The sequence below is a fragment of the Chrysochloris asiatica genome, unplaced genomic scaffold, assembly GCF_000296735.1.
Source record: "Chrysochloris asiatica unplaced genomic scaffold, ChrAsi1.0 scaffold00040, whole genome shotgun sequence".
In the NCBI taxonomy this organism is placed as follows: domain Eukaryota; kingdom Metazoa; phylum Chordata; class Mammalia; order Afrosoricida; family Chrysochloridae; genus Chrysochloris; species Chrysochloris asiatica.
Genome location: NW_006408558.1, coordinates 16970966 through 16985857, shown reverse-complemented (window position 1 = coordinate 16985857; position 14892 = coordinate 16970966). Strand labels below are relative to the sequence as shown.

The 14892-nt window shown below is 47.0% G+C and overlaps 1 protein-coding gene across 1 annotated transcript in view; it reads left to right on the top strand.

Annotated features, from left to right (window-relative positions):
• Positions 1–14892, top strand: part of LRP5 (low density lipoprotein receptor-related protein 5) — an 84539-nt gene that overhangs the window by 28529 nt on the left and 41118 nt on the right. Inside the window, exons 5-7 of the mRNA XM_006860833.1 lie at positions 1664–2060; positions 4676–4847; positions 12232–12448. Of these exons, the coding sequence (XP_006860895.1) occupies positions 1664–2060; positions 4676–4847; positions 12232–12448 (786 nt within the window). The remainder of the gene's footprint in view (positions 1–1663; positions 2061–4675; positions 4848–12231; positions 12449–14892) is intronic.

Genomic DNA, 14892 nt, shown 5'->3' with positions numbered 1-14892 from the left:
GGTTGTAGAACCTGATTTCTTATTTCCCACTGACCACTGTGTGCCCTCAGGCTGGGCACTTGACCTCTCTGTGGGTCAGACACTTTCACTTCGTAGGGGAGGAATGAAGGTTGTGTTACTTACCTGAGGACCCTGGAGACAGGGACAGGATAGAGTGGGCTCCCATGTGCCTGGGGATGGAGCACGGAGTCCCCCTGGACCAGCATTGGTGGTAGGAGGACAGTGGACATGCTTGTATTCTAGTGGGATTCGACACACAGAATGTCCTTGGGCTCAGATTGGGAACCCGGGAAAAGTCTGTGGAAAATTTGTGCAACCCCTTAGGTAGGGGCTCAGACTGGGGTCCTTCTGGTCACACACCCTGCGGGTCTTCCCTGCAACCTCATGGCCGTGGGCAGAGCTGGGTTTTGGTTGATGGTCCCTTTAATACTAGAGCCAGATGAGGAAGCTGGCCCAGAAAGGGTGGGGAACCTACCTGAGGTCACACAGCAGGGAAGTTCTCATAGGCTGTGCTGCCTGGCATGTCTTGCTCAGTACCTGTTTTGGGTGTGGTGGTGTGCTGGAGGCTGCAGAGGGGACAGGGCATGTGAGTCTATAAGGGTGGGGCCGCAGAAGGGTGGGGAGGGCCTGTGGGGACACTGGGCCTGCAGGAGGTGGTGGGTGGCCTGCATCTTGAAGGAAGGGCTGAAAGTAAACCACACATTTGGGGAGGGGAGCCCAGAGGGAGAAAATCTTGACTTTTAGGATCCCTTGCTGCCCTGACTTGAGTGGGAACGCTGCCAACTCAATCTGAACTTGAGTCGTGGAGAATTCTGTGTAGTTGGGCACTTGGGGTACCTTCCAAGTACTATCTGACACCCCACTTTCCCCCACCAGCCTGCCTCAGTGTCCCCAGCCCCAGGCCCTTGCAGCCGTCGCTGTCACTTGTGCGCCCTCTAGTGGTGGAATCGGATATGATCTCCAGGGCTCCTTACTTAAAATGCAGGTCCCTGGACAGGAAGCAGGTCCCCACTCTAGAAGGCCAGGTGCTGCAGAGACTGGGGCTGGATATCTGGTATGAGGAAAGCACACGGTCAGCTGCTCTCTGGACTTCTCATCCAGCCAGCCCAGAAGTGTCCTACTGCCCTGACCTCCTCACTCTGTGGGCCCTTCAGACCAGAAAGGACCCAAACAAAGGAGTGAATGATGAACCAGCTCGGGGACAGCTCAGGCCCACCACCTGAGCTTCTGAGTCTCCCATTCCAGGAAGGACTTTGTAATTTTTCACATTCCGAATATTGTCCCACTTCGCCCAGATTTTTAAAATTCACGCATTTTCCAGTCTCACTTTAGCCAGAAAATGAACCAGCTCACACAGCTTTTAAAGCACTGGGTGTATGCCAGGGCAGTTGGGGGTCATAGAAGGTGTGGCCTGAGAGGGGGCCCACAGCCCCGCAGGTGAGAAGAAGCCATAACTGATTGCGAGGTTGCTCTTGGGCAGTGGTTGAATCCAGGTGGCTGTGTGACGCTGAGCTAGTTGCCTAACCTCTCTGTGTTTACCCACTTTTAGTCCCATCTGTAAAATGGGGATGAAAGTAGTGCTGTCCTCACAGGAGCTCGATGTTTGTTACTGACCGCCTCCCGCTCCTGTGTGGGCCTCTGATCCCCGTGTTTGTCTCCCCAGGGGCAGAGGAAGTGCTGTTGCTGGCCCGGCGGACGGACCTGCGGAGGATCTCTCTGGACACGCCGGACTTCACGGACATTGTGCTGCAGGTGGATGACATCCGGCACGCCATCGCCATTGACTACGACCCAGTGGAGGGTTACGTGTACTGGACAGATGACGAGGTGCGGGCCATCCGCAGGGCCTACCTGGATGGCTCAGGCGCACAGACACTGGTCAGCACTGAGATCAATGACCCCGACGGTATTGCAGTTGACTGGGTGGCCCGCAACCTCTACTGGACAGACACGGGCACTGACCGCATCGAGGTGACGCGCCTCAACGGCACCTCACGCAAGATCCTGGTGTCTGAGGACCTGGACGAACCACGTGCCATCGTGCTGCATCCTGTGATGGGGTGAGGCTGGGCGGGGCCTCCTACTAGCCTGTGGTTCTTAGTTCCTTGTTGTTGTTGTTGTGTGCCGTGGAGTCAGTTCTGACTCATAGCGACCCTGTACAGGGTTTCCGAGGCTGTAAATCTTTACGGGAGCAGAACGCCATGTCTTTCTCCCGCAGAGCAGCTGGTAGTTTCGAACTGCTGAACTATGCTACCAGAGCTTCTTCTTAGGTCCTTAGAGTTGCTATAACAGAATACCACAAAGGGGTGGCTTTAATGAATGGAAATTTATTCTCTTGATTGTTGTTATTGTTAAGTGCCATCAAGTATAGCAACCCTGTATAGAGAGGGTTTCCAAAGAGTGGCTGGCAGGTTTGAACTGCTGCCCTGATGGTAAGCAGTCCAGTGCTTATCTTACAGCGCCATGTCAGGAGTCCCACAGTTTAGAAGGTTAGAAGTCTAAATTCAGAGTGTCACCTCTTAGAGGAAGGCTTTCTCTGCCTTTACCAGCTGGGGGAAGGTCTTTGTTGCGCTTCAGCATCTGTTAGCCTGGGATTCCTTGGAGATCTCCATACACCTTGGTATCAATCTCTCCTCAACCTAGCATCTTCTCTGTGCAGGGACTTCAGGTTTAAAGGACACACTCCACTCCTGGCCTTTCTTGCTGGTAGGAGGTCCCTTTGAGCCCTGCTTGTCCTGTTTAATTTCTTTGATATCTTAAGAGCGTTTGACTCAAGATAGACCTTAATCCTATAGATTCCATCTGGCTTTAGAAGTGACAGACAACGTACAACACATCAGGTAATGAATCAGATCAGGACTCATCGTGGAGGGCGTTGATATGTCTTAACTGCTGAACCACTGAGAATCTTGGCCCGGTCAAGCCGACACAAACTTTTAATATCCCATGGTGGTTTTAATGAGCAGGCTTAGCTAACTCTCAGAGTTCAGGAGGCTAGGAGACTGAGCACAGGTCGCCGGCTCTCAGGGAAGGTTTTCTGTGTGTTGGCTCTGGGAGAAGTCAGCATCTATTCCTGGGTTCCTTGGTGACCACGTGGTCTCTCTTCCCTTCCATGTGTGCTTTCGTAGAGCCTGCTTAAGGAACCCTGGTGGTATCAGTAGCTAAGCGCTCAGCTGCTAAGGTAGAAGTCTGCAGTTCAAATCCACCAACCACTTCGTGGAAGAAAGATGTGGTGTTTCCATAGATGACAGCTTTGGAAACCCCGTGGGGCAGCTCACAGTGTCCTGTGAGTTGCTGTCCACCCAACGGTGGTGGGGAGGTTTGCTTGGTTCATTGGTTCTTTGTATCTCAAAAGAGATCAATTCAAAGCCAGGCCTTCAAACTGGTTCATTTGAGTTTGATGGCCTGCTGAGAATTTGCCTTCCCCCTCAGTTAGACTGACTCAGAATCTAGAGTTTCACAAGACCCCCAGGTGAGTAAAAGACCCTAAACTCGATGAGAGTCACCTAGGACTGCGCTTAAATGTAGGTTCCAGTTTCGTCTCTCTGGATTAGGAAGGAAATTCTCAGTTGGGCGTCCAGCTGGGGTGAAGAGGTTCACAGCCCTGCTGAAAAGCTTTGTTGTTGTTAAGTACCATCCAGTTGGTTCTGATTCATGGTGACCCTCTATAGGGTTTCAGAGGCTTTACCTCTTCACAGGAGCAGAATGCCTCATCTTTCTCCCTTGGAGTGGTTGGTGTGCTCGAACCATGGACCTTGTGGTTTTGCAATCCAGTGCTTATATCGCTTGGAGCCACTGCACTCTCCAAAACTTACCCTACACAATCCTTCCTGTGGCACATAACAAAGAAAACTCTCTTCTCAAAACACGGCTTCGGGGTTAGGATTTATGACACTCATTTCTCGGGGCCAGAGTTCAACCCACAGCAAGCTGGGGAGCCAGGCTACACAGACCTGCGAGAGAATGTTCTAGTACAACAGGTAAGGAGGGGCACAGCATACACAACACACAATACACACATGATACCACACACACATACATACCACACGCATGCATATACATCACACTGTCATATTTACAAACACACCACATACACAGTTATATACACCACACAGCACAACATACACACCACATACACAGTTGTATACACCACACAGCATAACATACACATCACATACACAGAACACACATCACATACATCCCACATACAAACACACACACAAGAACATCAATACTGAGTTTGGGTTCAGGAGGTCTGGGCTGAGCTGACAACCTGCATTTCTAATAAGCTCCCAGCTGCTGCTGCTGCTGATGGTGGTCCTCAGGCCACACAAAATGTGTGCACATGTACAGAATATTCCAGAAAGCCTGGGTGTGGCATTTCTGTTTCCTCATTGGTAAGTTATGATAGTAATAAGAGTGGTACTCATGTGGCACCTACCATGGGCCATGTTCTTTCAGCCTCAGGTCACTCCAAGGGGTAAGGATGAAGCACAGAGAGGTTTAGTGACTGGCCCAGGGTCACACAGCCAGACCTGGTCAAGCTGGTACCTTGTTAAGATTCTCCCCCTTGTAATGGGGGAAGGCTGGGGAGCAAACGGTGTTGGTCGTACGCTGCGGGTGCATTAGAGATTGAGACCAGAGAGCCCACTGCTGACCTCTGCTTCCTCCCCAGGCTCATGTACTGGACGGACTGGGGCGAGAACCCCAAAATCGAATGTGCCAACCTGGATGGACAGGAACGGCGTGTCCTGGTGAACACCTCCCTCGGGTGGCCCAACGGCCTGGCCCTGGACCTGCAGGAGGGAAAACTCTACTGGGGAGACGCCAAGACAGACAAGATCGAGGTGAGCTGTCTGCAGGCCTCAGTGCCACTTTGGGGATCCGATCGATAGAGGTGGGGGGTTGGAATTGCCCTACCGCCTCTGGTTCCCACTGGGCTGCAGGTCCCAGGGCACAAGTCAGATTAGTGACAGCCTAGATACCTGGTCACTGTCAGCCTCTGTCATTTGGCCAAATGGAATCCTCGAACAAATAATGTGTTATGAGAGCTTTCTGACAAAGAGGCCTTGTTGAGGGTTGTTCTGGAGTACACAGCCCTGTGCAACGTCTGTTTCCTGATTTGGACAATGTGCTATGCTTTTGTTGGGCGAGGGGCACTACATGGGACCTCCTGTGCTGCTTTTGCTAATTCCTGTGTCTTAGGCAGTTTCAGAATAGGAAGTGATATTAACAAAAGTGATATTAACACAGAAAGACTCATGTATCTGCCATCCCAGCTCATAACAGTATCATTGTATCATTGTCAGTATTATTGAATCCTGTTGTGAATTTGGCGATTTATTTCCCAGCGATTGAAAAATGCTTCTTGACCACATGGGTGTAAGCCTGAATAACATGTAGTCTTATTTTCCATGTATTTGTATAATTTAAGTGGCAGATACATTCCTTTGGTACCTCATTTGGCTCACATAAGGAGGAGGTCACTGTGAGTTGGAACAGACTTGATAGCACTTAACAACAACAAAAAGAAGCCCTCAATTGTTTATGGCAAGAAATTTGAAAGACAACTAACTACTTAGCCAACCGATTGGAAAAGATCCATTGTTATGTCCCTACGGTAACTCACCGGAATGCAGAAATCATTGAGCAAGATCGTTAATATCACATGCAAGTCAAATTTTGCTCAAGATAATTCAGAAACAGTTACAGAGCTGCCAGAAATCAAGCTAGATTCAGAGGAGGATGTGGAACTAGGGATAGCATTGCTGATGTCAGATGGATCTTGACTGAAAGCAGAGAATGCCAGAAAGAAGTTCACTTGTGCTTTATTGCTTATGTGAAGAAATTTGACTGTGTAGATTGTAACAAACTACGGGTAGAATTGTGAGGACTGAGTATACCAGAATGCCTAATTGTGTTCGTGAGAAGCCTGTACATAAAAAGGAGTTACTGAATGGTTTAAAATCAGAAAAGCTGTGTACCACCGTTGTATTCTTTTGCCAAATGTATTCAATCTGTATGCTAAACACATAATCCAGGAAGCTGGAGTATGTGAAGAAGAGCGTGGCATTAGAATTGGAGGAAGGCTTATTAACAACTTTGGATACATAGGTGACACAACCTTGCTTGTTGGAAGCAAAGAGGACTTGCATCAGAAAGAAATACTTAACTGATGAAAATCAAAGATCACAGCCTTCCGTATGGGTTGTACATCAGTGTAAAGAAAACAAAAATCCTCACAACTAGACCAGTAAATACCATCATGAAAAGTGAAAAAAAAGATTTAAGTTATTAGACTTGAATTTGTTTGGGTCCACAATCAAGCTGCAGTCAAGAAATCAAATGATGTATTGCATTAGGCAAATCTGCTGCACAAGACCTCTATAATGTGTCCAAGAGCAAAGATGTCGGTTTGAAGACTAACCCAAGCCATGGTATTTTCAATTGACTCATAAGCATGTGAAAGTTGAACCGTGAATAAGGAAGACTATAGAAGAATCAATGCATTTGAATTATGGTATTGGTAGCCTAGTGGATTATAAAGTGGACAGCTAACTGAAAGGCCAGCAGTTCGAATCTACCAGCTGCTCCATGGGAGAAAGATGAGGCTTTCTGCTCCTGCCAAGATTTTCAGCCTCAGAAACCCTATACAGGGTCGCTCTGAGTCAGAACCGACGTGTTGGCACATTACCACCACCATCAGCATTAGTGAGGCTTATTGAAGGTACCATGGATTTCCAGATCAAACACATCTGTCTTGGATGAAGTACACCCAGAATGCTCCTGAGAAGCTAAGGTGGTGAGATTTTTGACTCTGATACTTTGGACATGTGATCAGGAGGGGCCAGTCCCTGGAGATGGGTATCATGCCTAGTCACTTACACAGTGACAGCAAAAGTGGGCTCAAACACAGCAACAATTGTGAGTACCACAAAAGTGTAGAAATGCTTATGAAACAAAATACCAAAAGGTGAAGCTGTTATTTCTGAACACATCCTCCATCTGGGTCTGTACACTTCTGAAGACAGTGTTTCTATCTCTTCAACCCTTCCCAGAAGAATTCTGTGCTCTTCAGTTCATACTGTGTGTCAAGGGGTGGTTTTGGCATGCTCGAGGGACTCCAGTTGTGTTCCAATGTCCTTTGCATGTAGGGCTTAAAAAGAAGTCCGAAGGGACATGGTGCAAGGCCAGGGCTGTAGACGGTGGATGGACTAAGGTTTCCCGGTGTAATTCTGGAAGGACAGCCCTTGCTACCCCTCGAAGAATGAGCAGGTACATTGTCATGATGGAAGCAACAAAAAATATTCCTTGGTAAAATTTTCCTGGCCTTATTTTTCACCGGTTCGCTTTTCCATTTTCTTTAAACTTCTTCAAAGACTCAGCCAGAAAATTACCGAAACTCATTGGATGATTCAGCCAAGTGGTAGGGAACAAGCTGAGCATGTAATAATCAGTGGTATGCCTTTACACTAACACGTTGAACTCTGAAAGAGAAATCAGGAAATCGGTGTCAGTGACGATAATCACCCAAAATGTGAACTACTTAGGAATAGATCTAATCCGAATAAAAAAAGATTTATACAAAGCAAACTATAAAACACTGCTATAAGAAACCAAAAAAGACCATACTAATAAACCCTTATAATCATCCTGTGCCCTTTATGAAAAATACATCAAAACAACCTCTTTGGAATCTCAAGAAACAGACGCTATACGCTTCTGAGCTGACCTCTGTGCCGTGAATTGAACTGGTCAGCAGATCCCCTTAGAAGCCACGGTTCTGATTGAGCCTTTTTTTTTGGGGGGGAAGGCACCTAATGAGGCTAAGACAAGTGTATTTATTACTGAGAGAACTTGTCTCCAGAGACAAGTTAAAACATGTTTGTTGGAAATAAACTGGTGCTTGCATGACCTGGAATGTTAATAGATGTTTTTAGACTTAACTTCATCCAATGAGCATGCACCTCAGGAAGACAAGGAAGGGGCCAGGCATAGGGTAGGAGGTCAGCACAGAATTGGTCACCAACTCCCAGGTGGGGCCTCAGCTCCCCAGTTCATGGTACAAGGGACCGTCTAATCCAGCATCTTCACCTGGCCGGACCAGAGAATCACCTGGGAGAGCTACAGTCCTGAACGTGGACCCTGGGCCTTTCAATTCTGATGTAACCTTTTCATAATCAAGTTATGTTCCATGTTGAATTTTTGGTTGGTACCATGTGTTTTCAATAATGAAAGGTATGCTGAAATCAAGGGTGGGGTAATAATTTCTGAGGTAATTAGGCTTTTGAGACAATTATGTGGGACACATGTGTCCCAAGTAGTTTCCCATGGTAGGATGGATGTGGTGAGACCCATCTCTTCAGACTCATGCAGTTACACAGGTCCCCACCAGGTGGCAACCAGTACTACAACTGGGATAGCACAGCTTCCCAAGAAACCTGAGCGACTGAAAATGTTGGTGGGTGCTATCTGTTCCATGTGTCACAAAAGAGTTAATGGCTCCAGGTTGGGACCCTGGCATTGGTCTTCACTGAGTTCCCTGAGTGTCTTTAGGTCCAGGTGTCTTCATTCCTCGGTCAGAAGCTGAGGTATGCACAGGGACTTTTCCAGGGATACAGGGCACCTGGGGTGGGGCTCTGGACGCAGAGCTGTCTTCCCTGTCCCCATCCAGCCACTGAGAACTGAAACCTCTTCTGCCAAGCACGCCTCTGGTCCGTCTTGGGTTTTTCGCTGTCTTCCCGCTCACATATCCCACGGAGCGCTTGGAGTTCTTCAGCGAGTCTGGCTGCAGGAAGCTTGCTGAATCTTTTGGAATTACATCTGCCTCTTTCATCCTGTGCTGATGGCTGGAGCATTTATTGCCCTTTTAACATGAGTGTATCTAGGTTCATGTCTTGGCAGAAACACGTCTGATCCTATGTGTCTTGGTGTGTCCCAGGTTGGGAAGGCGTTTTTTGTTTGTTTGTTTGTTGGACAGGCTTTTTCTCCTTGGTGACTTTTGTGGTGGATGTTTTTCATCAGCACTGCTTTTTCAAGAAAAGCATTGAGTGTTTTTTTTTTAATCTTGGGCACAGCAGGCGAGAGTGCGTGTGATGGTGGGAACTTTGTTACAGGGGCCTGCTGGCTTGTAACTCTGATGTGTCTGTATGCAAGTATGCAGCATGCAAGGTGGGTGGGGGTGGGCTTCCAAAACGCTAGTGGAAAAATGGAATCAAGAGACAATGAAATAAGAGAAGCAGCAACACCAGAGATGGAGGCAGAGATGAGGCTTCCAGACTCGTGGAAAGAGAAAGGCTGTATGCTGGCGGCAGGAGGCAGGATGTGCCCTTGGGTTGTTTAAATGATTATATATTCCTGAGTGTTTTTGTGTACACCCCCCACCACACTCCCCAAAAACAGAGTGAATAGAAATAAATACTGTTGAATGATGATGCACAGAGGAAATTGTAATCATTGAACTGAAACGATGAGTGTAAAACTGATGTTCCCCCATGTAAACTATCACCCAGTTCACAATAAAACATTTTTAAAAATAGAGAGAGAATGGAATGTTTCCACAAACTTTTGGAAGCCCCCTCATCCATGGAGACACATGTGTGTATTGTAAGGATGTTGTTGTTGTTGTTAAGTACCTTCGAGTCAGTTCCGACCCACAGCGACCCTGTACAGGGTTTCCGAGACTGTAAATCTTTACGGGAGCAGAATGCCTCATCTTTGTCCCGTGGAACCGCTGGTAGTTTCGAACTGCTGGCCTTAAGGTTCGCAGCCCGATTCGTAACCACTACGCTACCAGAGTGGTTTCCAAGGAGCCCTGGTGGCACAATGGTTAAGCACCCCATTACCAATTACAGGTCTGAACCCACTCAGCGGCTCCATGGGGAGAAGACTTGGTACTCTGTTCTTGTAAAGCTCTGCTCTGTCACAGGGGTGGTGATGAGGCAGAGTTGACTCCGAGGTAGTGAGTTACCACCACCACCTTAACCAACAACGTAACAATGTTTCTAACCATCTATTGCTCCTTCATAAACCACCTCAACACTTCAAATGGCTACTGAATATATGTTGTTGTTGTTGTTATGTGCTGTGGAGTCGCTTCCAACTCATTGCGACCCTGTACAGGGTTTCCGAGGCTGTAAATCTTTACGGGAACAGAAAGCCTCATCTTTCTCCTGTGGAACAGCTGGTAGTTTCTAACTGCTGACCTTGAGGTTGGCAGCCCGACTTGTAACCACTATGCTACCATATATATTGTGGAGTCCTGGTATGGGCTATATGATAAGCAGTTGACTGCAAGGTCGTTGGTTTGAACTGCAAGATCGGTGGTTCAAACATACCAGTTGCTCCTCCAAAAATCCTGTACGGGTCGCTGTGAGTCGGAACCTACTCAACGGCACTTAACAATGTTAGTCATCAAAGGCTTCCTGGTGTGGCACTGTAGGATCAACACTGGACCACGAACCACACGTCAGCAATTCAAATCCATCGGCCGTTCCTTAGAAATCCTAAAGGGTTGCTTTGAGTCGGAACCAACTTGATGGCACTTAACAGCGGAGAAATCCAGGAACCCTGGTAACATAACGGATTACACATTGGGCTGCTAACCTCAAGGTCAGCAGTTTGAATCCACCAGAGACTCCATGGGAGAAAGACGAGGCTGTCTTCTTCTGTCAAGAGTTACAGCCTTCGAAACCCTGAAGCGGATTCTTATGAGTCAGAACTGACTTGGGCACACCACCACCACCGCCATGTATTTTACACTCAAGATTGTTGTTTCATCTGGAAGAAGAGACTTTATGTCTTTGAGATTTAGTTCTAAAAGTGGAGGTATCTTAATATGACAAAATAGTCACATCTATTTTCTATATCTTTTTGGTGAGTACTTAAAGTATCTGTTATATTCTGATTCGAAGTTTGAAATACTTCAAAAGGAAAAACAAACCATTTCTCTTTCCCGATGTCAGAAGAAACACAAAAATACTGAACAAAGCATTACATAAAATAGTGTCGTAAATCTGGGCCAAACAAAGCTGTTGTTTTAGTCATTGCAAAGAAACGAAATCATTTATTAGAAGAATGTTGTTGTTAAGTGCCATCCAGTAGGTTCTGACACATAGAGACCCTGTGTAGGGTTTCAGCAATCAAGAAATCAGACGACGTATTGCATTAGGCCAATCTGCTGCACAAGACCTTTTGAAAGTGTTGAAGAGCAAAGATGTCAGCTTGAGGACTAAGGTGCGCCTGATCCAAGCCATGGTATTTTCAGTAACCTCATATGCATGCGAAAGCTGGACAGTGAATAAGGAAGACCGTAGAATTGATGCATTTGAGTTATGCATTGAGTTGGAGGAGAATATTGAAAGTACCATGGGCTACCAAAAGAACCAACAGATCTGTGTTGGAAGGAGTGCAGCCAGAGTGCTCCTTGGAGGCCAGGATGGCCAAACTTTGTCTCTCCTACAAAACTTCTACTTTTACAATTGTGACAATCCCAAATTAGTCGTAATAACAATTACTCATAAGAATCTTAACCCCATCTCCTTTCACCAGACCCTTCTAGACAAAATGAAAACTATTCAATGGGGATTATACCTTCCCCCACACACACTCTGAAACTAGACCCCCTCATAAAAACTTGAAAGCCAGTCTCTTGGTGCCTTTATCACCCCCTCATTTTAGGTAGCCAATGTCTAAGTTTCCTGTCCCTATAAACCCTGTATACAGAGAGGATAGGATTGATCCTTGATGTGAAGACTCCTTCCCTCTCAATTGCTATTTTGAGCTACTATATCTATAAGTATAGGTCAAATTCATCAAATTATAGCAATTTACACTTGTTGCCTTTATCAAAAACATTTTTTAATCTTCCTCTAGTCAAGATCTGATCAAGCCATCGAGGCTAGGTCGAATGAGTACATGTACAACTTTTGGTGTTCTTGTGCGTCTCCCCTCACTTCATATCATCTGGGTGCTTCACTCTCAGCTCTAGCCCTCGGTGACTCTGTCCTTGTCCATGGGCTCAGGTGTCCCCAGGTCTCACCACACTTCGGACCAACCAGTCCTTCCTCTTCTCTCTTTCATGCCACCTGGCACTTTACAGAGAAAACCACAGCACCACAGTGGCCTGTCCTGTCTCGGGCAGCGGGCTTCCCGGCACATGGAGCACCACTCGGGCAGTGCTCCTGCAGCGATTGGTGGCATCACCCAGGTTTGTGCCTCTCCTGTCCACAGGTGATCAATGTCGATGGGACAAAGAGGCGGACACTGCTGGAGGACAAGCTCCCTCACATCTTCGGGTTCACCCTGCTGGGAGACTTCATCTACTGGACCGACTGGCAGAGGCGGAGCATCGAGCGTGTGCACAAGGTCAAGGCGAGCCGTGACGTCATCATCGACCAGCTGCCTGACCTCATGGGACTGAAAGCCGTGAACGTGGCCAAGGTCATCGGTGAGTCTGGGGGGGCTGCGTGCCAACGAGTGGACTCTCTGGCTGGAGAGGAGGAGGTGATGGGCCTGTGGTTCAGGAGCTACTTGGGGACATAAATGTCCAGCCAGGGGTGCCCCACTTGGACAGCAGGGATGGGAAGGGAGAACTGGAGTGGGAAGTAGTAACAAGATCTGCTTTAGGACAGAAGGAATGGGGAGCCCTTCCACACTCGGTCCTGCGCCATCTTTGATGTGTTACAGCCATTGGTGCGCTCACTGTGATCCTCTCTCTCCTGGAGGCGCCCCTCAATCTCACCAAAGCTGAGGTCCTGGCTAGTGATGGGCCCTTCTGATGACGTTGGCACTGAGGTAGACCGGGTGGAGAGTGCCTCAGAGCTGTGCATACTCTCTTTGCAACTTTTTCTATAAATCTAAAATTACTCCAAAACAAAAGTTCATTTAATTGAAAAAACAACAACTAAAATCCCAGAGATAAGCAGATAGGATGTGTCCTTGGGGTTATGACTTGTAGTTAAGAAATTGGGTTTATCTCTGTTTTGGGGTTTCCCTCTTGTGTCCCCTGGTGGCACAATGTTTAAGAACGCGACTGCTAACTGAAAAGTCAGTGGTTCGAACCCACCAGCTGCTCCTTGGCAAAAAGATGTGGCAATCTGTTCCCGTAAAGAGATCAGTGTTGGAAACCCCATGGGGCAGTTCTGCTCTGTCCTCGAGCGTGGTTGTGAGTTGGAATCAACTTGATGACCAGGGATTCTTAAACCCCAGAATTTGCTGAGATGGGGAAAGCATTCTTTTTTTAGCTCAAATAGTTGACATGAGATTAAAGCCAGTTTTAATTGTGTTTCAGTTGGTGAGGGACATTAACAGGCTGTCCAAGAATAAATGGACATGCTGAGTGGAATCGGCTTTCATGTTAGAGGTGCCTTTGACCACCGTGGCGAGTCTGAGCTTCAGAGTACCAGGGTGCCAGGTTGGGAACCTCAGGGGCCAGTCTGGTTGGCAGCAAGTGTTGAGGCCCTGGAAAGAGACAACCTGTACCGTCACCACATCGAGACATGATTGAGTCTTCCTGGGGCTGAACTCCGGCCAAGAGGCTGGACCACCTGGAATAGCATTTGTTTTGGCCCTCTTTTTATTTACTTACCTCATTTTATCGCTTTATTGTGATTTGGGTGAAAGTGTGGCGATGTGGGATAAATGCTGGACTGCTAACTGCAAGGTTAGCCTTGGAAACTATACAGGGTCACAAGGAGTCAGAAGTGACTCGACAGCAAAAACTGGCATTTGGGCGAAGGTTTATGGAGCACACTGGTCTGCCTTCAACAATTCAGTCATATATATATATTTTTTTTTTTGGCTGAAGAATTCATTTTAATCAACTTGTAGAAAAGACAAATACATCATTTTTTAAAATATAATCTCCTTGCTTTTTAATATACTTTGTCGATCTGTCGACAAGCTTTCATAGTCCCTTAATAAAAAATATTTTAGGCAGAGCTGTGAGCCACGAGTGCACCGCTGTCTTCACTTCTTCATCAGAGGTGAATCTTCATCCTTGAAGACCAACATATGAAAGTCCAATGGAGCAAGATATATAGGGGGATGCTTTAACACCTCAAAACAGAGTATTTCCAGAGTGTTAACAGTGTGGGCAGAGGTGCGTGGACATGCTTTGTCATGCAAGATCACAATGTCCTTGGATAGCAGTCCTCTGCGTTTAATACAAATTTTAGACTTCCGCTCTTCAGTGAGCATATCAATGTAAGGAGCCCTGTTGATTGGTAAGCCTTTTTCCTGATAGTGTTCCAGTACTGACCCTTGAGAATGCTAGAAAATCGTAAGCATCAATTTTCCAGCTGATGGCTGACTTTTGAACATATTCTCGGTCAGCAATTGAGGATATTTCCATCCATTCTCTGCCGTACCCTGTACTTGCATGCTCGTCTGCCTTTTATGTTCAGGCTCTTTTACTCTCATGTCTTGTCACCAGTAATGATGTGGGTTTTTTTTTTTTTTTTTTTTTTCCTGTGTAGGTTTTCTTTTTTTTTCCAATGTTTTATTGTGAATTGTGTGACAGTCTACATGGGAGAACATCAGCTTTACATTCATTCCATCATCCATCATTTCATTGGCATAGTTATCATCCTGTCCATGCATCCTCATCCAACCAAGGGGTGTACCCTGTAAACCTGCACCCCCCTCCCACCACAGTCCTCAGCCCCTTTCTATCTCCTGATCCCGAGCCCCCAGCCCCACCATCTCTTGACGTTGTCTTCTCTGCCTCCATCCCAGGCCTCACTGCCTCTCTGGGTAGGATTCCGCTCTTTGCTCTTCTCCATTGATGGTCCCAGGGTCCTCTGCTCCTAGGCTGATAAATTAATCACTCCCCTCTTTGTTACAAAATGTCCACCTTTAGATTTCCAACCCTCACAATCAGTCCTGATAACA